Below are 26,561 nucleotides of genomic sequence, written 5' to 3' on the forward strand. Positions count from 1 at the left end.
TCTTCCTTTAAGTCAGTTGGTAAAACCTACCTCTTTGACCAGGCTTTTTACATAAGATCTCCTTATGTAGCTCAGCGTCATATTTTGTTTTATAATGCTGCTGTGAAGTGCCTGGGAACATTTTATGAGATTAAAAAGCTATATAAGTATAAATTCTTGAGGGGTGAGTTGGCTGTGGTACATTGAGGAATTAGTTGAAAAGATGTGATGATAGATTAGCAATGACAAACATTTCAGGAAATAATTAGTCATTCTCAATAAATATACATTCCCTTGAATAAAAACGCCACTGGTACAGTCAAGGGTAACAAGAAAAGTTAAGGATAGTTTATTTTTTATTCATTCATGGGATGTGGGCGTCGTTGGCTCGGCCAGCAATTATTGCCCATCCCGAATTACCCTTGAGAAGGTGGTGGTGAGCTGCCTTCTTGAACCGCTGCAGTCCATGTGAGGTAGATACACCCACAGCGCTGTTAGGGAGTTCCAGGATTCTGACCCAGCGACAGTGAAGGAACGGTGATATAATTCAAAGTCAGAATGGTGTGTGGCTTGGAGGGGAACTTGCAAGTGGTGTTCACATGCATTTGCTGCCCTTGTTCTTCTAGGTGGTAGAGATCGCTGGTTTGGAAGGTGCCATTGAAGGAGCTTTGGTGAGTTGCTGCAGTGCATCTTGCAGATGGTACACACTGCTGCCACTGTGCGTCGGTGTTGGAGGGAGTGAATGTTTGTGGATGGTGTGCCAGTCAAGTGGGATGCTTTGTCCTGGATGGTGTCGAGCTTCTTGAGTGTTGTTGGAGCTGCACCCATCCAGGCAAGTGGACAGTATTCCATCACACTCCTGACTTGTGCCTTGTAGATGGTGGACAAGCACTGGGGAGTCAGAAGGTGAGTTACTCCCCGCAGGATTCCCAGCCTCTGACCTGCTCTTGTAGCCGCGGTATTTATATGGCTATTCCAGTTCAGTTTCTGGTCAATGGTAACCCCCAAGATATTGATTGTGGGGGAAATCAATGATCGTAATGTCATTCAATGTCAAGGGGAGAAGGTTAGATTCTCTCTTGTTGGAGACGGTCATTGACTGGCACTTGTGTGGCTCAAATGTTACTTGCCACTTATCAGCCCAAGCCTATCATATAATAAAAACAGAAAGTGCTAGAAACACTCAGCATGCCTGGCAGCATCTGTGGAGAGAGAAACAGAGTTAATTTTATGTCTGTGACCTTTCATCAGAACTGGGAAAGGTTACAAATGTAATAGGCTTTGAGCAAGTGAAAGATTGGGGGGTGGGGAAGAAGAATAAAAAGGAAGGTCTGTGATCGGGCGGAGGGCAGGAGAGATGATGTCATGGAACATAAGACAAAGGGAGTAATAATAGCCGTAGTAAAAGACAAAGCATTAGTCCAGAGAGAATGTGAATGGGATAATGACGAACAGCTTTGTCCGAAAGCAAAAACAAGTTTAAAGCTGGCACATGGCAAAAAACAAAAACAATTAAAATGGCAGTCATGGTCTGAAGTTGTTGAACTCAGTGTTGAGTCCAGAGGGCTGTAGAGTGCCTAATCGGAAGATGAGATGCTGTATCTCAAGTTTGCTTTGAGCTTCATTGGAAGACTGCAGTCGGCTAAGGACAGAAATGTGGGAGTGAGGGAGTGAGTTAAGGTCAAGTGAGGAGGGGTCGAAGGGCTTCCCTCTTTTCCCTCCTTGTTTGAGTACTACAGGTTTAATTATTTCTTAAAGTGAATGTACTGGCCAATTCAGTAAGTGTTTGCTTGATTCTTGTTATGATCATAGCAAGTAAGTAGTCAGACAGGTTTTCTTGAGTTAGCAAAGAAAGAGGTTAACTTTATTGTACCTAAACCAAACTAATAAAAATAATAAACAACGCACCAACATTCACTCTCACACGCACACAAATAGTTTACAGAGTAGGGTAAGGTAGATTGGTTGAGTTGGAGTCCATAGAAAAAAGGTATACACTCTGTGGTGTTTGGGGATTCAGCTGGCTTCTAGCTGAATTCGGTGGTCTTGAGGCTTTTAGTCGAAGAGGTAGATGACTGGTTCGGTTGGTTTCTTGGAAACAGCAATGCGAATGATTTCCTCGAACGGGGTTTCTGATTGTAGCTTGATATGCAAAGGTGGGCAGTCAAAAAGCAGGATTTGAAAGCTTTCAAGCTGGAATGGAGAGAGAGAGCAATAGGAAGGGACCCCCACCTAGGATCTTCTCATGTTAGAATCCAGTTTCTTCTCCTCTGCTGCAGAGAAAACACCAGCTTAAAACCACAGATGGGGAGGGGCTTGTCACATGACAGTCACTCAGTCATTCAAACATAGCAGTTAGCAGTATTTCTCTGCTTGCTGAGAGAACAGATGGTTCCTTTAAACTTGCTGGGTCTTGGTTCTTGCTGGGGACTGAGTAGACATTTCATCTCTCTCCTCACAGCATTACAATGCAGGATACAGTGTTGCAAACTAGGTGATCGTGTTAAGCTGGTAGCTTGTCTTTTTTAAAAAAATATATAAATTCAGATTTCCAGCCAGTGGACCAAAGAACATTCAAGAAAACACATTGGCGTGACAGCAAGGTGGTGAATTAAAATGGCAAGCAACCAGGAACTCGAGGTCATGCTTGCAGTCTGAGCGGAGGTGTTCCACAAAGCAGTCACCTAATAGGCGTTTAGTCTCCCCTGTGTAGAGGAACCCGCATTGTGAGCAGTGAATACAGTATACTAAATTGAAATAAGTGCAAATAAATTGCTACTTCACCTGGAAGGAGTATTTGGGGCCTTGGATGATGAGAGAGAGGAGGTAAAACGGCAGGTATTACACCTCCTGCGTTTGCATGGGAAGGTGCCTTGGAAAAGGGTCGAGGTGTCTGGGGTGATGGAGGAGTGGACAAGCGTGTCATGGAGGGAACGGTCCCTTTGGAATGCTGACGGGAGAGGAGGGGAAGATGTGTTTGGTGGTGGCATCATGCTGGAGGTGCTGGAAATGGCGGAGGATAATCCTTTGGATGTGGAGGCTGATGGGGTGGAAAGTGAAGACAAGGGGAACTCTGTCACGGTTCTGGGAGGGAGGGGAAGGGGTGAGAGCAGAAGTGCGGGAAACGGGTCAGACACAGTCTAGGCCCTGTCAACCACAGTGGAGGGGATGGGGGCGGTGGCGCAGTCCTCGGTTGAGTCAAAAGGAAGACATATCAGAAGTGCTGTTCTGGAAGGTTGCATCATCAGAACAGATGCGTCAGAGACGGAGAAACTGGGAGAATGGAATGGAGTCCTTACAGGAGGCAGGGTGTGAAGAAGTGTAGTCGAGATAGCTGTGGAAGTTAGTGGGCTTATAATGAATATTAGTGGACGGTCTATCCCCAGAGATGGAGACAGAGAAGTCAAGGAAGGGAAGAATCAGAGATGGACCATGTAAAGGTGAGAGAAAGGTGGAAATTGGAAGCAATGTTGATGTTTTCCAGTTTCGGACGAAAGCAGGAAACGGCTCCGATACAGTCATCAATGTACTGGAAAAAGAGGTGAGGGAGGGTGTCTGAGTAGGACTGGAACAAAGAATGTTTGACATACCCCACAAAAAGACAGGCATATCTTGGACCCATGTGGGTACCCATTGAACCACCTTTTATTTGGAGGAAGTAAGTGGAGTTGAAGGAGATGTTTTTCAAAGTGAGAACAAGTTTAATTGGGCAGAGGAGGGTGGTGGTGGATGGGAATTGGTTGGGCCTCTGTTCAACACTAAAATAAAAGCAAAATACTGCGGATGCTGGAAATCTGAAATGTAAATAGAACGTGCTGGAAACACACAGCAGGACTGGCAGCATCTGTGGAGAGAGAAAGAGTTAACATTTCAGGTCTGTGACTTGTCATCAGAACTGGCAAAGGTTAAAAATGTAATAGACTTTGAGCAAGTGAAAGAGGGGAGGGTTGGGGAGGGGAGGTGAAGGGGGGGAAGAAGAGTAAACAATTGTCAGTACTTGTTGGGTTTCCCTATTGAGCGACACAGTGGCGCAGTGGCTAGCACTGCAGCCTCACAGCTCCAGTGACCCGGGTTCGGTTCTGGGTACTGCCTGTGCGGAGTTTGCAAGTTCTCCCTGTGACTGCGTGGGTTTCCTCCGGATGCTCCGGTTTCCTCCCACATGCCAAAAACTTGCAGGTTGATAGTTAAATTGGCCATTGTAAAAATTGAACCTCGTGTCGGTAGGTGGTTGGAGAATTGAGGGAAGGTGGGGATGTGAGAGGGAAAATGGGATTAATGTAGGATTAGTATAAATGGGTGGTTGATGGTCGGCGTGAACTCGTTGGGCCGAAGGGCCTGTTTCGGTTCTGTATCTCTCTATGACTCTATAAAAATTGGAAGTAAGTGTAAATAAAAAAGACATATTTGCCCATCTCTCTCTCTCCCTCTCAAATCTCTCCTCTCCCCTCTTTCTGTTATTCTCCACACTACTGTGTCTCCTTTGTCTGTAGACGGCTAGTTCCAAAAGTCCCTCCCCACCCGTCGAACAGGCAGTCACACCTCGACTGCCCAGTGTAACAACTAAGATTGATGAGAGAGATTAGCGAATGATTTTTCCATCTCATGCATGTTCTCTCTCTTACCCTATCTCACCTCAGCTCCCTTTCTTTCGCCCATCTCCCTCTCCCTTGCTCTATAGAATCATTGAATAGCACATTACTACAGAGGGAGGCCATTCTGCCCATCACATCTACACTGGCTCTTTTGAAGGGCAATCCAGTTCATCCCACTCCCCTGCTCTTGCTCCATATTCCTGTAAGTTTCTCTCAAGTATGTACCCTTTAGAAGGCTATTGTAGAATCTGTATCCATCACTCTATAAGCCAGTGCATTCCAGACTTTTTCCTCATATCGCCACTGGTTCTTTTACCAATCATCTTTAATCTGTGCCCTCTGGTTATCGACCCTTCAGCCGTTGGAGACAGTTTCTGTTTATTTACTCTGTCTAAACACTTCATGATTTTAAACACCTCCATTAAATCTCCTTTTAGCCTTCTCTGTTCTAAGAACAACCCCAACGCCTCCAGTCTATCCACATAACTGTGGTCTCTAATCTCTGGTATCATTCTCATAAATTTCTTCTCTATCATCTCGAAAGTTTTCACGTCCTTTCTACAGTGTTGTGACCAGAATTGGACACGATACTTCAGCTGGGGCCAAACTAGCGTTTTATATAGTTTTAGCATAACTTCCAGGCTTTTGTACTCTACGCCTCTATTTATAAAGCCTCAGATCACATATGCTTTATTAGCTACTTTATTAACCCGTCCTGCCATCTTCAAAGATTTGTGTACAGGTAACACTAAGCCTCTCCTTTTCTCTTGCTCCATCTCCCTTTCCCTCAACACCACCCCCACCCGCCCCCCCATCTGCCTTTCTCTCACCCAATCTTGGTAAATTTGGTGCATTGCATATGCTTCGACTGCAACATTTAAATTCATCTCAGACTCACAGCTCATGGAGTCTATCTCTTGGTGAGAAGACATTGGGAAAGTATAGCTGTGGTGTTGTCGGCAGCTACGAGTGAGGTTCCATGCTGTGCGTGAGCCTTGCGAAATGAACTCTGCAAAGCATAGTAGTCTAATTTTTGTTGTAGTTGTGTGTATATATAAGACAATTTAATATATGTGATCTGTTCACTCCTACAGGGTAATTTTTTTGATGAGTTTCAGATTGAAGGAGTGTCAGCACAGCATAACGAAATTTATCTGGAACTAACACCTGAAAACCTCTCAAGGTCCTTGAAAACAGCCCAGAATGCCAAAACTGTGAAAATTAAACTGACTATGAAGCACTGTCCATGTATCACCATTGCTGTAGAACTGGTAAGAGCATCAAAGTTTTGGGAATCCTGACAGTTTTCATCAAGTGACGTCGTCATTTATTGATTAAATGTTATCTGTCCTATAAGTGAGAACATTGTTCCATTCTGCATTCCTGAGGGGGTCACCAAAACTTTACTAAACCTGTGATTTTGTTTACTTTTCAAATTTTTTGATGATTCTTACGACATGGTGTGTCATTCTAAGCGAAGCTCCCCTAGTGACGCTTGTCATTGCTGTGTGCGAGTGGATGCATGGCTTGGCACTGCACGAAATTCCTGGAATCCCCACATCCACAATGACTAGTCTTGGATTCACCAGTAACTGATCATTTGGGCTTATTAGGCCTTGCTGGTGATACCAAACTTGGAGATGTGGCAAACAGTGAGGATGACATGAACTGCCTGCAACAGTACAGAGATAGGCTAGCAGAATGGGCAGACAAATGGCAGAAGAAATTTAATACAGACGTGTGAAGTGATGCATTTTGTCAGAAGGCATAGGGTGAGGCAATATAGGTATAATGGCGCAGTTCTAAAGAGTGTACAGGAACACAGGGACCTGGGAGTGCATGTGCATTGATCTTTGAAGGTGGCAGGATGTATTAGAGAGTGATTAGCAAAGCATATGGGATCTTGCGCTTCATGAATAGAGGCATAGAGTACAAAAGCAGGGAAGTTATGCTGAACCTTTATAAAGCTCTGGTTAGGCCCCAACTGGAGTATTGCATCCAGTTCTGGTCACCACACTTCAGGAAGGATGTGAGAGTGCAGAAGAGATTTACCAGAGTGGTTCCAGGAATAGGGGATTTTAGTTGCAAGGTTAAGGTTGGAAAGCTGGGGTTGTTCTCCATGGAGCAAATGAGATTGAGCAGAGATTTGATAGAGGTATACAAGATTATGACTGGCTTAGATAAGCAAGACAGGGAAAAACTGTTCCCGTTAACTGATGGTACAAGGACTTGGGGACACAGATTTAAGGTTTTAGAATCATAGAAAGTTTAAAGCACAGTAAGAGGACACTTGGCCCATCGTGTCTGTGCCGGCCGAAAAATGATTCACCTATTCTGATCCTACCTTCCAGCATTTGGTCCGTAGCCCTGCAGATTACGGCACTTGAGGTGCATATCCAGACTCCTTTTGAATGAATTGAGGGTTTCTGCCTCAACTTCCCTTTCAGGCAGTGTGTTCCAGACCCCCACCACCCTCTGCGTGAAAAAAAACCTTTCCTCAGTTCCCCTCTAATGTTTCTACCAATCTCTTTAAATCTAAGCCCCCTCATCACTGACCTCTCTGCTAAGGTAAATAGGCCCTTCCCATCTACTCTATCCAGGCCCGTCAAAATTTTGCACATTTCAATCAGATCTCCCCTCAGCCTTCTCTGTTCCAAGGAGAACAACCCCAGCCTATCCAATCTTGCCTCGTAGCTGCATTTTTCCATTCCTGGCAACATCCTCGTAAATCTCCTCTGTACCCTCTCTCGTGCAATTACATTCTTTCTGCAATGAGGTGACCAGAACTGCACACAGACCTCAAGTTGTGGCCTAACCAATGATTTATATAGTTCCAGCATAACCTGTGGGACCTTGTCAAAAGCCTTGCTAAAATCTATGTAGACCACATCAACTGCACTACCTTCATCTATCTTCCTTGTTACTTCTTCAAAAAATTCAATCAAATTGGTCAGACAAGATCTTCCCTTAACCAATTCATGCTGGCTTTCCTTGATTAACCTGTGTCTTTCGAAGTGATGGTTTGTTGGACTTGCTACATACTGGCCAAAAAAGTTCTCCTGAATGCACCTTAAGAATTCTGTTCCCTCAATTCCTCTCACACCAAAACTATCCCAGTTAATACTGAGGTAGGTAAAATCCCCTAATACTATTGCCCTATAAGTTCTTGCACTTCTCAGACATTTGCCTACATATCTACTCTTCTATTTCCGACTGACTGTCTGGGGGTCTACAGTACACACCCAGCAGTGTGATTGCCCCTTTTTTGTTCCTTAGCTCAAACTATATGGCCTCATTTGATGAACCTTCTAACATGTCATCCCTCCTCACAGCTGTCATAGTTTCCTTGACCAAAATTGCCACTCTTCTTTTTTATCTCCCTCCCTATTGCATCTGAAAACAAAGAACAGTACAGCACAGGAACAGGCCATTTGGCCGTCCAAGCCTGATGCCTGTCTAAACTAAAACCTTCTGCACTTCTGGGGACCGTATCCCTCTATTCCCATCCTAGTCATGTCTTTGTCAAGATGCCTCTTAAATGTCGCTATCGTACCTGCATCCACCACCTCCCCCGGCAGCAAGTTCCAGGCACTTACCACCCTCTGTGTAAAGAACTTGCCTCGCACATCCCCTCTAAACTTTGCCTCTTGCACCTTAAACCTATGTCCCCGAGTAACTGACTCTTCCACCCTGGGAAAAAGCTTCTGACTATCCACTCTGTCCATGCCACTCATAACTTTGTAAACCTCTATCATGTCGCCCCTCCACCTCCGTCGTTCCAGTGAAAACAATCCGAGTTTATCCAACCTCTCCTCATAGCTAATGCCCTCCAGACCAGGCAACATCCTGGTAAACCTCTTCTGTACCCTCTCCAAAGCCTCCACGTCCTTCTGGTAGTGTGGCGACCAGAATTGCATGCAATATTCTAAGTGTGGCCGAACTAAGGTTCTGTACAGCTGCAGCACGACATTTCAATTTTTATACTCTATGCCCCGACCGATGAAGGCAAGCATGCCGTATGCCTTCTTGACTACCTTATCCACCTGCATTGCCACTTTCAGTGAGCTGTGGACCTGTACACCCATATCTCTCTGCCTGTCAATACTCGTAAGGGTTCTGCCATTTACTGTATACTTCCCACCTGCATTAGATCTTCCAAAATGCATTACCTCACATTTTTCCGGATTAAACTCCATCTGCCATTTCTCCGCCCAAGTCTCCAACTGATCTATATCCTGCTGTATCCTCTGACAATCCTCATCACTATCCGCAACTCCACCAACCTTTGTGTCGTCCGCAAACTTACTAATCAGACCAGCTACATTTTCCACCAAATCATTTATATATAATACAAACAGCAAAGGTCCCAGAACTGATCCCTGTGGAACACCACTAATCACAGCCCTCCATTCAGAAAAGCACCCTTCCACTGCTACCCTCTGTCTACTATGACCAAGCCAGTCTGTATCCATCTTGCCAGCTCCCCTCTGATCCCATGTGACTTCACCTTTTGTACCAGTCTGCCATGAGGGACCTTGTCAAAGGCTTTACTGAAGTCCATATAGACAACATTTACTGCCCTTCCTTCATCAGCCATCTTCGTCACTTCCTCAAAAAACTCAATCAAATTAGTGAGACACGACCTGCCCTTCACAAAACCATGCTGTCTCTCGCTAATAAGTCCATTTGTTTCCAAATAGGAGTAAATCCTGTCCCGAAGAATCCTCTCTAATAATTTCCCTACCACTGACGTAAGGCTCACCGGCCTATAATTTCCTAGATTATCCTTGCTCCCCTTCTTAGGGCGGCACAGTGGCGCAGTGGTTAGCACCGCAGCCTCACAGCTCCAGCGACCCGGGTTCAATTCCGGGTCCTGCCTGTGTGGAGTTTGCAAGTTCTCCCTGTGTCTGCGTGGGTTTCCTCCGGGTGCTCCGGTTTCCTCCCACATGCCAAAGACTTGCAGGTTGATAGGTAAATTGGCCTTTATAAATTGCCCCTAGTATAGGTAGGTGGTAGGGAAATATAGGGACAGGTGGGGATGTGGTAGGAATATGGAATTAGTGTAGGATTAGTATAAAATGGGTGGTTGATGGTCGGCACAGACTCGGTGGGCCGAAGGGCCTGTTTCAGTGCTGTATCTCTAAATAAAAAAATTAAAAAAAATAAAAAATAAATAAAAAATTAAACAAAGGAACAACATTGGCTATTCTCCAGTCCTCTGGGACCTCACCTGAGGATACAAAGATTTCTGTCAAGGCCCCAGCAATTTCTTCCCTTGCCTCCCTCAGTATTCTGGGGTAGATCCCATCAGGCCCTGGGGACTTATCTACCTTAATGCTTTGCAAGACGCCCAACACCTCCTCCTTTTTGATAATGACATGACCCAGACTATCGACACTCCCTTCCCTGGACTCATCATCCACCAAGTCCTTCTCTTTGGTGAATACTGATGCAAAGTACTCATTTAGTACCTCGCCCATTTCCTCTGGCTCCACACATAGATTCCCTCCTCTGTCCTTGAGTGGGCCAACCCTTTCCCTGGTTACCCTCTTGCTCTTTATATACGTATAAAAAGCCTTGGGATTCTCCTTAATCCTGTTTGCCAATGACTTTTCATGACCCCTCTTAGCCCTCCTGACTCCTTGCTAAAGTTCCTTCCTACTTTCTTTATATTCCTCAAAGGCTTCATCTGTTCCCAGCCTTCTAGCCCTTACGAATGCTTCCTTTTTCTTTTTGACTGGGCTCACAATATCCCGTGTTATCCAAGGTTCCCGAAACTTGCCAAACTTATCTTTCTTCCTCACAGGAACATGCCGGTCCTGGATTCTAATCAACTGACGTTTGAAAGACTCCCACATGCCAGATGTTGATTTACCCTCAAATAACCGCCCCCAATCTAAATTGTCCAGTTGCTGCTTAATATTGTTATCATTAGCCTTCCCCCAATTTAGCACCTTCACCCGAGGACTACTCTTATCCTTATCCACAAGTACCTTAAAACTTACGGAATTATGGTCACTGTTCCCGAAATGCTCCCCTATTGAGACTTCGACCACTTGGCCGGGTTCATTCCCCAATACCAGGTCCAGTACAGCCCCTTCCCTAGTGGGACTATCTACATATTGTTTCAAGAAGCTCTCCTGGATGCTCCTTACAAATTCTGTCCCATCCAAGCCCCTAGCACGAAGTGAGTCCCGGTCAATATAGGGGAAGTTAAAATCACCCACCACTACAACCCTGTTACCTTTCCATCTTTCCAAAATCTGTCTACATATCTGCTCCTCTACCTCCCGCTGGCTGTTGGGAGGCCTGTAGTAAACCGCCAACATCGTGACTGCACCCTTCCTATTCCTGAGCTCCACCCATATTGCCTCGCTGCATGACCCCTCTGAGGTGTCCTCCCGCAGTACAGCTTTGATATTCTCCTTAACCAGTAATGCAACTCCCCCACCCCTTTTCCATCCCCCTCTATCCCGCCTGAAGCTTCTAAATCCCGGAACATTTAGCTGCCAATCCTGTCCTTCCCTCAACCAAGTCTCTTTAATAGCAACAACATCATATTTCCAAGTACTAATCCAAGCTCTAAGTTCATCTGCCTTACCTGTTATACTTCTTGCATTGAAACAAATGCACTTCAGACCACCAGTCCTGCTGTGCTCAGCAACATTTCCCTGCCTGCTCTTCCTCTTAGTCTTACCGGCCTTATTTACTAGTTCCCCCTCAGTTATTTCACCTGCTGTCCTACTGCAATGGTTCCCACCCCCCTGCCACACCAGTTTAAACCCTCCCGAGTGACACTAGCAAATCTCACAGCCAGGATATTTGTGCCCCTCCAGTTTAGATGCAACCCGTCCTTCTTGTACAGGTCCCATCTGTCCCTGAAGAGATCCCAATGATCCAGATATCTGAAACCCTCCCTCCTACATCAGCTGTTCAGCTACGTGTACCTGTAACCAGTAACGTTGAGCTGCCATTCCTGTTCCATCTTCAGCTATGTTTCTGTAATAGCTATTATATTATACTGCCATGTGTCTATCTGTGCCATCAGCTCATCTGCTTTATTTGCTATACTCCAGGCATTGAAATGGATACCCTTGAGCACTGCCGAACTCTTTTTTTTTCCTCAACTTTGTTTCCTCTGTCTTCCAGACCCATCCATTAATTTTCTGCCTTCCGTTCTCATTTCTGGTTTTGTCCCAACTGAGTCTATCCTCAGGTCCCCATCCCCCTGCCAAACTAGTTTAAACCCTCCCCAACAGCACTAGCAAAACGTCCCGCAAGGAACTCAGTCCTAGCTCTGTTCAGGTACAATCCGTCCGGCCTGTACAAGTCCAATCTCCCCCTGAACCAGGCCCAGTGTCCCAGGAATCTAACACCCTCCCTCCTGCACCATATTTCCAGCCACGCATTCATCTGTCTTATCTGTTTTGGGCATGTGATGCAGGGGGAATGTGAACATATTAAATAGGAGCAGGAGTAGGTCATTCGGCCCCTCGAACCTGCTCCTCCATTCAGCTCATCACGGTTGATCTTCCACCACAATGTCATTTTTCTACACTATCCCCATATCTCTTGATATCTTTGCACTCCCTCTATGGCAAGTATATCATTCCTCAGGTATGCAGAGCAGAACCGTACACAATACTCCAGGTGCGGTCCCACCAAGGCGCCATTTAACTGCAGCAAGACTTCGTTACTCCTGTACTCAATTCCTCTTGCAATGAAGGCCAAAATACCATTTGTCTTCCCAATTGCTTGCTGCACCTGCTTGTTAGCTTTCAGTGACTCATGAACAAGGATACCCAGTTCTTTTTTTTTAGAACATTACAGCGCAGTACAGGCCCTTCGGCCCTCGATGTTGCGCCGACCTGTGAAACCATCTGACCTACACTATTCCATTTTCTCTTTGGACATCAGTACTGCCCAGTCTTTCACCATTTAAGAAATACTCTGCATTTCTGTTTTTCCTACCAAAGTGGATTACTTCACATTTTTCCACATTATATTCCATCTGCCATGTTCTTGTCCATTCACTTAGCCTGTCTAAATCCCCTTGAAGCCTCTTTGCATCCCCCTCATAACTCACATTCATACCTAGTTTTGTGTTATCAGCAAACTCGGAAATATTACATTTGTTCCCCACATCCACATTATTAATATAGATTGTGAATAGCTGGAGCCGAAGCATTGATCCTTGCGGCACCCCACTAGTCACTGCCTGCCAACCTGAGAGTGAACTGTTTACTCCTACTCTCTGCTTTCTGTGTTAACCATTCTCAATCCATGCCAGTATATTACCCCCAATCCCATTTGTGCTAATTTTATTTACAAAAGGGTTAGATAATAACCTTGCATTTTTGGAAGAGTGACCATAGTATGTTAGAATTTTATATTTAGTATGCAAATGATTTAGTTAAGTCTGAAACTAGGACCTTAAATCTAAACAAAACAAACTATGTAGGTATGAGGGGCCAGTTGGCTAACTACATTAAAAGATATAATAATATAAAAGCAATGACTATCATTTAAATAATGAATACATAATTTGCAACAAATATACATGGCTGAAAAGAGGAATTAAAGGTAGTATTAGATCAAAGGAAGATGTTTATAATGTTGCAAAAAGAGTGGTAAGACTCAAGATTTGAAGGATTTTAGTATTCAGCAAAGGGCCAAGAAATTGATGAGAGATAAAAGAGACTATTACAGTAGATTAGCAAGAGACATGAAAATAGATTGTAACCATTTCTTTTTTTATTCGCTCATGGGACATAGGCGTCGCTGGCTATGCTAGCATTTATTGCCCATCCCTAATTGCCCTTGCGAAGGTGGTGGTGAGCTTTTTTACGCAGTGAGTGTAATGACCTGGAACTGGCTGCCCACAAGGGTGGTGGGAGAGGAGACAATCAATAGTTCCAAAAGGAAATTAGATGGGCACTTGAAGGAAATAAACTTGCAGGGCTATGGAAATTGAGCGGGGGAGTGGGACTGACTGGAGTACTCTGCGGAGAGCTGGAATTACTTCCTTCTGGGCTGTAAATGACTCTATGGCTACAACACGACTTCTATCTAAAACTAGTGAATGCTGGTTTATGCTGAAGATTTGATTGTGTTGAATTCACACTGCGCAACATCATTTAATTTTATTTCATTTTGAAGGAGCTCCGTGTTTGTGAGTAGAAATGCTGAGTATTGGTGTATTGGACAGAATTAGAATAGGAAGAGGACTGGATGAATCAGTGGATTATATACTGTAGATGAGAGGAAAAAGGCAGATTGAGCGATGAGAAACAGAAACATACTGAGAGAAAATATTCGGGAGTAATCAAAGAGAGAAGGACCTCAAGAGTGCAATTATGTGATGGTATTCAGAAGAGAGAAGCCAGAGGGAAGGCATGGTTTCGAGTTGGAAAGGGAATACAAGTGCAGAAGACCAGAGATGCAGATACAACAAAAAAAGTATGTTGAACATTAAGAGAGAGAAAAAGGGATACAGAGTGGAAAACAAGTGAAATTAGAAAGGAAAATCTGGGATTACAGAATGAGATCCAAGCAGAGTAAAAGTCACAGGAAGAGAGAAGCACGGGCTGATTCCGCGTTGTAATCTGGGAATCAAGGGATTTATTGATGCACTTCTCCTCCTAGCACTACAATCAAACTGCACATTGTTTCATAAAATCTATATTAGAAATAAAACTTTAAAATTTCATTTGTAGAATTGCATGCACAAACAATTGGTTTCACAATTATACAGAAGATCTGATTCTGGAATTTGTTGGAAAAGTTGGACATAACTTGCTTCCTGCTCTTACAGCCATCTCTCTCCAGCCACAGTCGCATTGTTACACATGATATTCCTGTCAGCATCATCCCCAGAAAGCTGTGGAATGATTTTGAAGAACCCAGCGTTCCAGATTTTGATGTAAGTTATTAGGTTACAGTGAGTTTCCTTGTATTGGTTTTGTTCATGTTAGGGAAATATACTTTCATCACACCTTAATTTATTTCATTTACATAATAAATGATAGTTATGGCAGTGCTAGAACAGACTTCAATGCTGGTACTAGGGTTTAGTCCTGGTACATTGGGAGCAGGATGGGGGGATTATTTGCACATATGTGTCGAGGTTTACATCACATACCTTTACATGCTTCCTAATTTGTTGATTTACTCCATTCCCCTGCACCCCCCCCCCAAAAAAAAGTACACGTACCATATCTGTTCCAGTGATTATTCGTATTACACAAAACATCCTTGAAATAGCAGAGTACTCATCAGAACAAATTATATTTGTGGTGGTATGTTGTGTGGCATTGTACTTTGCTGAATATTTTAAGAAAATAGGAGCAGGAGTAGACCATTCAGCTCCTCAAGCCTGTTCCACCATTTGGTTAAGTCCTGGCTGATCTGAACCTCAGCCCCATTTACCTGCCTTTGCACCATATGCTTTTGCTTGAAGGTCTCAACCTCTCCCAGAGGCATGATCTTGGACTTGATGTCTTTGCCCAGAGCTGTGACTCATAGCTGAAGGTACATCCTGCAGTCTGAGCATGCAACTTGTGAACTACTTCCCAAGATGCATCAATAGCACCGGCTCTCTGAAAGAGCAGTTTCCTCAGTTCCATTCCCCCGCCTTCTCCCCCACATTCTCAGGCAGTGCTTAAACTAGCTGAATGATAGAATGCTTCTTACTAGCAAAATCTATTTGATTGTTTTCCAAAATTATGTTAAGAGACACCAGAGGTTGAATTTCAAAAGCTTTGTTCAGATAAAATTTACTTTGGACTTTTTTTAGAACTGGGAAGCTGCTTGAGAGAGTAAGAGCCTAGTATATACCATTCACTACGGATACAAGTAATTTTAGATTGCTATACATAAATGGTTAGAAACCAATTAATATTGAGGACTATAAGAATAATGAAGAAAAACTAAAGGAACATCTAAGAAGTTAAGAGCAGGATAGGGAAAGCTAAGTTGAGGAAAATAATTCCAAAGCATTGAAAGAAATTGTGAAGTATTTTACAAGTCTTCTTTGGGCCTCCTTATCTCGAGAGACAATGGATGCGCGCCTGGAGGTGGTCAGTGGTTTGTGAAGCAGCGCCTGGAGTGGCTATAAAGGCCAATTCTGGAGTGACAGGCTCTTCCACAGGTGCTGCAGAGAAATTTGTTTGTTGGGGCTGTTGCACAGTTGGCTCTCCCCTTGCGCCTCTGTCTTTTTTCCTGCCAACTACTAAGTCTCTTCGACTCGCCACAATTTAGCCCTGTCTTTATGGCTGCCCGCCAGCTCTGGCGAATGCTGGCAACTGACTCCCACGACTTGTGATCAATGTCACACGATTTCATGTCGCGTTTGCAGACGTCCTTATAACGGAGACATGGACGGCCGGTGGGTCTGATACCAGTGGCGAGCTCGCTGTACAATGTGTCTTTGGGGATCCTGCCATCTTCCATGCGGCTCACATGGCCAAGCCATCTCAAGCGCCGCTGACTCAGTAGTGTGTATAAGCTGGGGATGTTGGCCGCTTCAAGGACTTCTGTGTTGGAGATACGGTCCTGCCACCTGATGCCAAGTATTCTCCGAAGGCAGCGAAGATGGAATGAATTGAGACGTCGCTCTTGGCTGGCATACGTTGTCCAGGCCTCGCTGCCGTAGAGCAAGGTACTGAGGACACAGGCCTGATACACTCGGACTTTTGTGTTCCGTGTCAATGCGCCATTTTCCCACACTCTCTTGGCCAGTCTGGACATAGCAGTGGAAGCCTTACCCATGCGCTTGTTGATTTCTGCATCTAGAGACAGGTTACTGGTGATAGTTGAGCCTAGGTAGGTGAACTCTTGAACCACTTCCAGAGCGTGGTCGCCAATATTGATGGATGGAGCATTTCTGACATCCTGCCCCATGATGTTCGTTTTCTTGAGGCTGATGGTTAGGCCAAATTCATTGCAGGCAGACGCAAACCTGTCGATGAGACTCTGCAGGCATTCTTCAGTGTGAGATGTTAAAGCAGCATCGTCAGCAAAGAGGAGTTCTCTGATGAGGACTTTCCGTACTTTGGACTTCGCTCTTAGACGGGCAAGGTTGAACAACCTGCCCCCTGATCTTGTGTGGAGGAAAATTCCTTCTTCAGAGGATTTGAACGCATGTGAAAGCAGCAGGGAGAAGAAAATCCCAAAAAGTGTGGGTGCGAGAACACAGCCCTGTTTCACACCACTCAGGATAGGAAAGGGCTCTGATGAGGAGCCACCATGTTGAATTGTGCCTTTCATATTGTCATGGAATGAGGTGATGATACTTAGTAGCTTTGGTGGACATCCGATCTTTTCTAGTAGTCTGAAGAGACCACGTCTGCTGACGAGGTCAAAGGCTTTGGTGAGATCAATGAAAGCAATGTAGAGGGGCATCTGTTGTTCACGGCATTTCTCCTGTATCTGACGAAGGGAGAACAGCATGTCAATAGTCGATCTCTCTGCACGAAAGCCACACTGTGCCTCAGGGTAGACGCGCTCGGCCAGCTTCTGGAGCCTGTTCAGAGCGACTCGAGCAAAGACTTTCCCCACTATGCTGAGCAGGGAGATTCCACGGTAGTTGTTGCAGTCACCGCGGTCACCTTTGTTTTTATAGAGGGTGATGATGTTGGCATCGCGCATGTCCTGGGGTACTGCTCCCTCGTCCCAGCACAGGCATAGCAGTTCATGTAGTGCTGAGAGTATAGCAGGCTTGGCACTCTTGATTATTTCAGGGGTAATGCTGTCCTTCCCAGGGGCTTTTCCGCTAGCTAGGGAATCAATGGCATCACTGAGTTCCGATTTGGTTGGCTGTATGTCCAGCTCATCCATGACTGGTAGAGGCTGGGCTGCATTGAGGACAGTCTCAGTGACAGCATTCTCCCTGGAGTACAGTTCTAGGTAGTGCTCAACCCAGCGGTCCATCTGTTTGCGTTGGTCAGTGATTATGTCCCCCGATTTAGATTTGAGGGGGGTGATCTTCTTGATGGTTGGCCCAAGAGCTCTCTTCATGCCATCATACATTCCTCTGATGTTTCCGGTGTCTGAGGCCAGCTGAATATGACTGCATAGGTGTTGCCAGTAGTCGTTTGCGCAACGCCTAGCTGTTCTTTGTGCAGTACTTCTGGCTGCTTTAAGTGCTGCGGATGTTAAATCGCTGGGGGCTTTCTTGTAGTTCAAAAGTGCAAGTAGATTTTACAAGTAGATCAGTACAAAGAGAATTGTTAAAAGCAAGGTAGGGCCTGTGAGAGGAGAGAATTTTCAACTTATCAATGATGATCAAAAAATGGCAGATGTATGTAATAATTATTTACCTTTACTAAAGAAAAAGATATTGGAGCGGATATGAATCTTGAAGTGATTGAGGATGAGATAAGTAATATTATGCTGGATGAAAGGAATATTCGAGATAGGTTAGTTCAGTTAAAGGAAGACAAGCCACTAGAGACCATTGGGATATATCTTTCAATCCTGAGGGACGAAATTGCACTGACCCTGGAAATTATATTTTCTGGCACTATTTAGTGTAGCTGTGTGCTAGTGGACTGGAGAGTGGCTAACGTAGTACCAATTATTACAAGATGAGACAGCACTAATCTGAGTAATTAGAGGCCAGTTAGCTGAATATCTGTGGTTGGGAAAATTTGAGTTTAAATTAAGGATCACATTACCATATATCCAGATAAAAGGAAAATAGTGAGACATAAACAGCATGGATTTCAAAGGTGGTAATCATGCTTGACAAACCTCAATTTTTTGAGGAGGTAACCGACAAGGTAGATTGGGGAAATGCAGTGGATGTAGTGAATGTGGATTTTGGGAAAACCTTTGACAAGTTACCATACAAGAGATCATTAGAGAGGATAAAGGGGTCTGGAATTAGTTGGCAAGCTGAATTAAACATTGGGCGGAAGGGAGAAAGCAGAGTGTAGGCATTAAGAGCAGATTTTCAGAGAATGTGGAAGTGGGTAATGGTATTGCACATGGTTCAGTTCTTCTGTCACTTCTGTTCACATTGTATATAACAGCAACAATTTGTATTTTTATTACGTTAAGGGAGCTTTATAATGTCGCAAGGTGCTTCACAGGGATATTGCAAACTAGAATATGACACTGAGCCACATGAGATTATTAGGGCAGTTGATCAAAAGCTTGGTCAAAAAGGTAGGTTTTAAGGAGCATCTTAAAGGAGGATGGAGAGGTTGAGGGAAGGTATTTCAGAGTGTAGGACCCAGGCAGGTGAAGGCACTGCCACTAATGGTGGAGCGATTAAAATTGGAGATACTTAGGAGGCCAGAATAACAAGAGCACAGATATCTCCAAGATTTCTGGGGCTGGAGGAGATTATAGAGATAGGGAGGGATGAGGCCATGGAGGGATTTGAAAGCAAGGATGAGAATTTTAAAATTGAATACCTGAGGAGAGAGAACCTTTAATAATGTAAGCTAACATAGGAGCCAGGAAGGGAAATTGGATGATTAATAGTTCAGTGAAAATAGAATTCAGAGAGCAGGAGATAGCTCTCATGGACAAGATGAGCTCAGAAAAGGCATGAGGGGAGATGGAGAGGAACTAGAGAAAGATGCAAGTCCAGGACGAGGGCAGGGAATGAAGCATAGAGGAAATTTACCAGCCATTTACCAGCATGATGGCCAGGAGGGAAATGTTTTCAGAGATCTTTTTGAAAGTGTAAGCAGACCCCTATCTCTGCCCTCATCCTGTGCTATCAGGTCCATACCCTCCTCTGTATGCTGACAGACACCAGGAATCCAGCAGTGAGCCAGACCATGTTTTCTATCCCCTTCCCAGTTCTGTCAAATCCCAGGTTTCCCATCATCGTCATATCTGATCAGATCGTTTCCCCCCACCTATGCTAGAAAACCCCTTCAGTCCCCCCAGAGTCCTCCACAACACTAGTTCTGCCAAAGCCCAAGGATCCTTTACTGCCGAATAGCTCGTGTCTGCCTCTATTTAGCCCAACTTGCATCTTGGTGTTTTCGCGACTTTAAAATTGGTGAAGGATAGAAATTAAATACTAATAAGATATCCTATTCATGGTTTTAACAGTATAATAGTGACAATTCAATTCCTGAAAATCCCAAAATATTTAATAAAATGGAATTTGCCTTTTCAGTTACAGTAAATCATCGACTCATTTTGTTTTTACTGGCACTTACACCCCTATTGTTAGAAAAATAGAATATCCTCTGGCTCACACTGAGATCTGCTATTTTTTCGGAAGTATTTTGAACTGATAGCTATTCATGCTAGGGTGCTTTCAGAATATAAAATCTAAAGCCAACTATTCCCACTCGTGAAAGGATTGAGAACGAAAGGGCTCAGATTTAAAGTGATTGGCAAAAGAAGCAGAAGTAACATGAGGAAAAACTTCTCCATGCAGTAAGTGGTTAGGATCTGGAATGCACTGCCCAAGAGTGTGGTGGAGGCAGGTTCAATCGAGGCATTCAAAAGGGAATCAGGCTGTTATCTGAAAAGGAAGAATGGGGAGAAGGCGGGGGAATGGCATTCGGTGAATTGCTCATTTGGAGAGCCGGTGCAGACACGATGGGCTGAATGGCCTCCTGCTGCGCTGTAACAATTCTGTGATTTTGTAACTAGCTTATTTTAGTATCTGATTCTTCTGTAGTATCAACATATCATATTGGCTCTTGCATCATATTGACTAGTCACAGAAGCCTCAGTTGTTTCCAAAAGTGATCTAGTACACTTCATAGTTTTCAAGCTTTTAATATTTAGTGTGTCTGAATAGAACTATTATCTAAATAATTGCAACGACTCTTTGTATTTTCTACATTTATAAACCGACTTGTCATTGATTTTAAAGGTCAGTATTTATTTACCAGTACTGAAGATCATGAAGAGTGTTGTGGAAAGAATGAAGAATCTTGCAAACCATGTTGTAAGTTTGTATCTTAAATGCTACATTGGTTAAGTTTTTTTCTCGTTTGTTGAATCCATTGCCACCTTAATTGTTGAGGACAGCATAAATAAAATTATTGAAGTATTCCATTTTCTTTTTAAGTACAGACAATGAATCAGGGGTATGGGGTCAGCCATTTAGACTGAGATGAGAAATTTCTTCACTCAGAGGGCTGTAAATCTTTGGAATTCTCTAACCCAGAGAGCTATGGATACTCAGTCAATGAGCATATTCAAGACTGAGATTGATAGTATTTGGGCACTAAGGGAACAAGGGATGTGGAGATAGGGCAGAAAATTGAGGCGATGTAAAAGTTCAGCCAATATCTTTTTTTTTGTTCATTCATGGGATGTGGGCATTGCTGGCTCGGCCAGCATTTATTACCCCTCCCCATTTGCCTTTGAGAAGGTGATGGTGAGCTGCCTTCTTAACTGCTGCAATCCTTGGGGTGCACGTAATCCAACAGTGCTGTTAGGAAGGGCGTTCCAGGATTTTCACCCAGCGACAGTGAAGGAACGGCGATATAGTTCCAAGTCAGGATTATGTGTGGCTTGGAGGGGAACTTGCAGGTGGTGGTGTTCCCATGAATCTGCTGCCTTGTCGTTCTAGGCGGTGGAGGTCACGGGTTTGGAAGGTGCTGTCAAAGGAGCCTTTGGGCATTGCAGTGTAGATGGTACACACTGCTGCCACTGTGTGTCGAAGGTGAAGGGAGTGAATGTTGAAGGTGGTCAATGGGGTGCCAATCAAGTGGGCTGCTTTGTCCTGGATGATGTTGAGCTTCTTGAGTGTTGTTGGAACTGCACTTATTGAATGGCAGAGCAGGCCCGATGGGCCATGTGGCCTACTGCTACTCCTATTTCTTACATTCTTTTGAGGCTGTTATTCTGTAAGACATAGTATTTATTGTAGGTGTCACATTAGTCTTGTATTGATATGTAAACTAAAGGTGGTAGGCAACAAAATAGTTGGAGTTACGTAAATGTTTAGACAAGGTTATGATCTTATGATGAAATTCATGTACCAGTGCCTATATTGTGCATTTTTAGTGCCAACTCAATCTGTTGGTATGAGTGATGAACAGTTTTACATCAGTGTGCTGTGCTGTTGAGTTGCATGTATTACCATTCTCTGTAGTAGAGTGGTGGTTACAAGCACATCTCTGATTTGCAAAACTGATTTCACTGAATGGAATGTACTGCTGACCAACTATTTATCTCTCTTTTGGTTGGTCTTCTGAACCAGTGCTGTGTTTTTGTATTTTGATTCGGAATCTATGGATTTATGTCATACTAGAAGATCACCTGTGGAATTGCTTATGGTGAAACTGAGGACACACTGTTTTATAAGAATGCAGTGTATATCCTATGTAGTAGCACATAGGGAAATGAATGTCACGTGCTATTTTTATTCAGTGGCATGAAAGAATTTTTGTTGGTGGTTTGGAGAATAAATTTCATGACTGACTGTACACTGTAAATGAGTGGTTTAGATGGATGGAATTTATTTAATTATCTGATTATTTACTTATTTATTTAGTTATTCATTTATCTAATGATTTATTATTTATTTGTTTGAATATTTATTTCGTTATCTAGCAGTCATAGGTAGGGCATTGGATAGCACTGTGCCTTGGACCATCCTTCTGTGCTAGTGAAGCCCAGGACTATTCCCTATTACAGGATGTGTGGCAGTGCTGCCCTAAAGCTGTTGAAGTGTAAGAGCATGAGGGTATCCTTTGATCTAAAACCAGTGTGAAGCAGCAATCGGCTGTTTTTGCCAAACTGGGCTGGGATGTAACTTTTGGCTCACTGGTGGATTCCTGGTAACTGTCAGTGAGGGGAGTCATGAGCCTCAGGTGGGGATGTTCCAGAGGTCTGGCAGCACTTGGGGAGATCTCTGCAATTTGGTTGTTTGTGATTGGTTCTTGGAAGTGCATTTATGCATCTATCTGTCTCTTTCACACTCACATTCTCTTTTTATGTCTGTCTACCACTCTTTCACTCTTACAGGTGTTATTGATTAGAATGCTTGTATTTTGTAATTATCAGAAAAATAAACTATAACTAGAGACATCACTTTCAAAGTCTTAATTCATTTTTTTTCTAAAATGAGTTCAGATTAGGATGAGGAAGACACTGCGTGTCTCAACTTAAAATGCAATCTGATGTTTATGCAGTATTTATCATTGTACTGTGATTACTGTGGAAGAGCCTGTTACTCCAGAATTGGCCTTTATAGCCAATCCAGGCGCTGCTTCACAAACCACTGACCACCTCCAGGCGCGTATCCATTGTCTCTCGAGATAAGGAGGCCCAAAAGAAAAGAAAGAACTGTGATTGCAACTTCAGAGTTCCAATCAGTGCTGTCAATTATGTATTCTTTCACCCACGCACACTCTCTCTCTCTTTCTCTCTCCTGTAGTCTTAAATAGCACCTGAAAAGAGCTTTCGAAATTTTCCCTCCGTTTTAAAAAAAAATCATTTTGAAAAGTAACCAGATTTTGTCAGAGTCTGAGAAGCATTTTATCATTTTCCTTGCATAAATTCTTCTTGTGCATGGGAAATTGTGCACATGACACCTGCTCAAACTGCAAGATCTATCTTCTGCTGACAGTCAAAAATTCAAGTCCAAACCTAGGCTTTTGGGAAAGGTTGAGGCTATCGAGTAAAAACGTTAAGTGAAAGTATGAAAAGCCACAGTAGACATTTGAGTGGATACACTTTAGTATGTATTATGAAATATGCATTTTTAAAAATGTTTTAATTTGTTCAAAACCTTATTGTGGGACTCGGCAATCTAATTACTGAAGGGGAAATGGTAACCAAATATCTTTTGAACAGTTTGTAATTCGATTGATTAATCAAACTGTAGCAATATGTTTACATATAGTTTTACATAAAACGTTTACATACAGAATTCCATTCTAAATGTTTACACAGAATGTTTCCATTTTCAATATTTTACATTACAAGAAGCATTTTTGTACACAGGAAGTGTGTACCATATCCAAGATTTGCGTTAGTATGTTTTTACTCTTTTAAGTTAATTACCATGAAATCCATTGGAGTTGGCATGAAACTGTGTTGTAGAGTCTTCATCACTTCGTCTTCTGAATGTTGCTGCTCTAAAGGAAAAAGTCAACAAAATTCTAAATATATTAAACAATTTTCTTTTACTTATTTTGCAAATTGATTTTTTAGAATATAATGAAACTGATAATATCCCAAAAGATAGAATCAGTTCACAACAAAATACAGTGATTTGTATCTGTTAATGAAAGTAGGGTCCACCCAACTATTTAGTGCCTCCTTATGCTGTTGCCATTTGGTCAGTGTTAGTATGTTGGTTTAATGTAACTCAAACATAATATAATTGGCTAAAATGACATCATCAATTTGTGCCAAACTTCAGTAAAGACATAAATACACTTGTCAAATTTGGAGATTTTCAGATTTTCATTCAAGGTGTTTCCTGTATGTACATTTTCAGTTCATTTATCATGAATAATAGAGGGGAAATGAGAATTTTTCATCTTGTTTGAAAATCCCACTTATCAAGAGTATCATCATTGTTTTGGTTGGAATTCAATTTATACTCCAATTTGAGCTAAACATTAAAGGTGGGGTGTCAAAATTACAGATTGTTGGCCTATAAAGTGCTGGCAACTCAATTTATATTTGCACATCTATATTTAGTGACTTAATTAATTTGGCATACACATCTTTTGTGGCTGAACAACTTTTGAATACCTGGTGGTTTAGAAAGATCTGTGCCTTTGTTGGTGCATTTGGATTCATGAAAGGGAACAGCAGTGGGACCAGAATGCTGCTATTGAGAGGTGAAGAATCCAGCAACGATCGGTGGAACACATTATTATTGCTATCATAAATTTGGCCAGAGGCTCTAGAGCTGTAGTGTTAACTCAGTCACTTGACTTAGGAGAAGTATGTGTTGAGTAACTTGGAGAGTTTTCAGTATTGGCCTTAATGAAAAGTTTAAATGAAAGACTTGATAATTTTTGCATTTCAGGTAATTGAAGCCAATCAGAATGGAGAAATGAATTTGAAAATTGATACTGATTTGGTGTCGGTGACAACACATTTTAAAGAACTTGGGAATCCTCCTTGGGGTATGTAAATGTATAAAAATATTTGTACAAATTGAAAAACAGAATATGCAAAACTTTAAAAGTTATTTGTCAAATTGCTGAATGACAGTGGAAAATTTAAAACTCTTGGGAGAGGAATCTACCACCCAACATCGATAGTGATTTTCTAAATTGAGAAATAAACTTGCAATAAAAACAGAAAGTGTTGGAAAAACTCAGCAGAAGTTGATGAAAGAACTGATGAAAGGTCACTGACCTGAAACGTTAACTCTGCGTCTCTCTACAGATGCTGCCAGACCTGCTGAGTTTTTCCAGCACTTTCTGTTTTTATTTCAGATTTCCAGTATCCACAGTATTTTGCTTTTATTTTAAATAAACTTGCAGTTCACCGAGATGAGTCAGTGTATTATTGGAAGGATGTTATGCTTTCATCCCCATTTATATACTTGGAACTTGCATTTTTTCTGCTCACTATGTTTTATTTTCTCTACACTGTTCTACTTAGTACCCAAAGGTATGTATATAAATCTACATATATATGTGCACACAAAATGCACTTCCTACCTGTCGGAGAGTTTCCTCTTCAATAAAACTATTGTATGGACCATGGTGAAAAAAACATGTTTTTATTTATTGGCTATTCTCAAATTGTTGTACTTTCTATTTTGTCATAACTTGACTTATGTTCTGTCATCTTAATTTCTTGAAGAACTTTAGTTGCCTTGGAAGTCACCGTTGAATGCTAAATTATGGAACAAACAATGGGGAAAACACAAGCATTGCAAGCTCAGTATTAACACTGTATCATGCACATTAAGTTTTGTATATCTAGCAAAGAAATTGATTCCCTCAGCCATTGCCATCCTACCAGGCTGAATGAGATAAACTGACGTTCACTTACTTGGAGCTGGTGTGGAAATATATGTCTCTGTCCAAGCTACCTGTCACCTACTGGGAGCTACTAAAAGTGTGGAACTTGGATTCCAACCGAGACTCTGTCTGACGAGACGGTGAATCTCGCAGAGTCTGCTAATTTGAAAACCCCAAGCTGTGTGTGCCCAGTTTTGGTAGCAGATAGCCCAGAATAACCTTTGCTGCCAAGGCACAAGAGTCAGGGACATACTGGATAGTGGAAGATTGATATCACTAGAGATAATTGGTGCCTGGATGTCCTGGCATTGAGTTTAGCCTGTGCCTTCCACAAGCTAAAATCCACAGTTGACCACTAGGTATGTCAAGGAGACCTGAGCATGGAGCAGTTCCTTCTTTGAAAAAAATGACGTTGGCTGAATTATTACAATTACCATTGCAATTTGAAAAACATGCTGTTAACTTCTGTTTTAGAGACCATAAAATTGATTTTTGAGCTTACACTTTAGCATAAACTTTATAATCTAACTGATAATGTGTTGAATATTAACCATAACAGTTGAAGAAGGTACACCACCTGGTTCCTTCCAAATAAGGGATCCAGCGAACATGGCTGAAGCAAGGATAGACATAAAGAGACTTCTGCAGTTTCTTGCTGGACAGCAGGTCAATCCAAGCAAGGCCATATGCAGTGAGTTAACTTTATTTTTCTCCAGTTTTTACCTATTTTGACTAACAATGTTGGATTTTAAGTTGAATTTACAGCACAGAAGCAGGCCATTCAATCTTCATTTATGCCACTCTTTATCTCCACATGAGCCTCCTGACGCTGTTATTTATTTCATCTTACCCAATCAACATATCCACATCCTTCTATTCCTTTCTCCCTCACTTACTTAATCCAGCTTCCCCTTAAATGCACCTCTGCTAATCACCTCAAGCACCCCATGTGATAGCAAGTTCCACATACACAGCACTCTGAGCAAAAAAGTTTCTCCTGAATTCTTTAAATAAAATTGAGAATGGCTATGTTGTCTGTCATTCATATTGTAGTATCAGTTGTCAC

General features: G+C 42.7%; 1 protein-coding gene across 5 annotated transcripts in view; it reads left to right on the plus strand.

The window, feature by feature from the left end:
• The window catches only part of hus1 (HUS1 checkpoint clamp component), a 43,193-nt gene that overhangs the window by 10,535 nt on the left and 6,097 nt on the right, over positions 1–26,561 (plus strand). For 2 of the 5 annotated variants that reach the window (XM_068011124.1, XM_068011154.1), the window contains exons 3-8: positions 606–650; positions 5,690–5,842; positions 14,386–14,493; positions 20,422–20,496; positions 24,547–24,646; positions 26,055–26,186. In XM_068011124.1, the coding sequence (XP_067867225.1) occupies positions 606–650; positions 5,690–5,842; positions 14,386–14,493; positions 20,422–20,496; positions 24,547–24,646; positions 26,055–26,186 (613 nt within the window). Of the gene's footprint in view, positions 1–605; positions 651–5,665; positions 5,843–14,385; positions 14,494–20,421; positions 20,497–24,546; positions 24,647–26,054; positions 26,187–26,561 lie in introns of all 5 variants that reach the window. The other 3 variants (XM_068011164.1, XM_068011134.1, XM_068011144.1) reach the window with 3 other exon arrangements.

The sequence above is a fragment of the Heterodontus francisci genome, chromosome 2 (genome assembly GCF_036365525.1).
Source record: "Heterodontus francisci isolate sHetFra1 chromosome 2, sHetFra1.hap1, whole genome shotgun sequence".
NCBI classification, from domain to species: domain Eukaryota; kingdom Metazoa; phylum Chordata; class Chondrichthyes; order Heterodontiformes; family Heterodontidae; genus Heterodontus; species Heterodontus francisci.